The 1526-nt window shown below is 56.3% G+C and overlaps 1 protein-coding gene across 1 annotated transcript in view; it reads left to right on the top strand.

Moving 5' to 3' along the window:
• smc1 (structural maintenance of chromosomes protein 1) overlaps positions 1 to 688 on the top strand; it is a gene marked incomplete at both ends in the record, with an annotated part of 15767 nt that extends 15079 nt beyond the window's left edge. The window contains one exon of the mRNA XM_002955526.1: positions 606 to 688. Coding sequence (XP_002955572.1) covers positions 606 to 688 — 83 coding nt within the window. The remainder of the gene's footprint in view (positions 1 to 605) is intronic.
• Between the last annotated feature and the right edge of the window lie 838 nt (positions 689 to 1526).

Genomic DNA, 1526 nt, shown 5'->3' with positions numbered 1-1526 from the left:
CACCAATGTGGCGCGTGTGGCGCACTACATCCGCCGACGCACCCGGCCGGGCACCGGGCCTGGTGCGGTTGTCGACGGCAGTAGTGATGGTGGTGGTGGTGGTGAGGCTCCCCAGGGCTTCCAGTCCATCGTCATCAGCCTCAAGGTGTGTGGGAGTTTGTGGCCCCCCTCCCGCTCCCGCTGTAACGCGTGCAACTGTGCAAAAGCTACTGTCAGCGAGGCTGCATAGCTGACTGCGTCGGGGACCCTCCATCGCTCTGGGACCCTCCATCGCTCTGGGACCCTCCATCGCAAAATCCGCGATCGTGTTCAAATCGTTTGGCCCGCCCGTGATCGCAACCGGTGGCAGTTAGTTTATCAGATGGCAGTTAGGTGACGTAATCGTGCGTGTAGTGTTTTTTTCTCCCGTGGCGCTGCTTTACGGCGGCGTCTACCCGCATCCTTAAAATGAACCCTGAGACCTAAAACTTCCCCCTAGCAGCCCTGCCCTGTCTGCCGTCACGGCCCCTTATCCGGGAGTCCCAGCCCCCAGCAACGCCCGCAACTTCCCAAAACCTCTTCTTCAGCTAAGACACGTTCTCCTGGGCCCCCCTGGCCTTGCACAGGAGAATTTCTACGAGAAGGCGGATCTGCTGGTCGGCGTGTGCCGGGACTCGGAGAGGGGCTGCAGCAAGACCCTCACCTTTGACCTGACGCGGTTTGGGGAACCGGAACCTGACTCTTAGTGGGAACTTTGAATGGTGGGAAGGTGGGGAACTGAGTGAGGGAGGGCGGGAGGGGGAAGTAGTGAGATGGGGTGAAAGAAGGGTTTTGTCGCTGATGTCTTTATGTGTATGTGTGTATCTGTGTGTGTTGTGTGTGTATATGTGTGTGTTGTGTGTGTATATGTGTGTTGTGTGTGTATTTGTGTGTTGTGTGTGTATTTGTTACATGACTGCCTCGATCCGGGCCATCGATCCGGGCCAGGGGCATCTAACCGTACCCCAACGGGAATGACCGCCGGAGTGCTCTCCCCCTAGCGGGAGGAGAGGGGCATGAGGGGCCACAGTCCACACTGCGTGTATGTGTGTGTGGGGTGTGTGAGAGTGTGCTAGTGAAGAGGACCGACGACATCCGGGTGACAGGCCTCCGGAAGAATCTTGGGGTTTTAGTTTTTTTGGCAGTGTATCGAATTTAAACCAAAACCCTAAGAAAACATTCTTTCTCGTAGATAATTTGATGGGTATTTGAGTGTTGTTGCGGTTAGGTTGCATGGATCCCCTTGTTGATCTCTGTCGACACCCACAGAGCATTTGTCGTTGCCGGGTTCGCGTGCTCTGGGCTTCAAACGCTCGTCCTCCGTTAAAATGGACTTTCAGCTTTTTATGGGCTTAGGGTCTCCCGCCGCGAATCGTAGCTTCTCGTAAGTTGTAACCCTCGCCTGCTCGGGGCACACAGCCCTAACAGCCCCAACACGAAACGACCCTCCTAAGCCACACAACCGTAGCCAGCCTTAAACCGTCACCGTCGTCCACCACCGAAACGGT

The sequence above is a fragment of the Volvox carteri genome, assembly GCF_000143455.1.
Source record: "Volvox carteri f. nagariensis unplaced genomic scaffold VOLCAscaffold_52, whole genome shotgun sequence".
Classification (NCBI taxonomy): domain Eukaryota; kingdom Viridiplantae; phylum Chlorophyta; class Chlorophyceae; order Chlamydomonadales; family Volvocaceae; genus Volvox; species Volvox carteri.
This window is presented reverse-complemented; position numbering and strand designations above follow the sequence as displayed.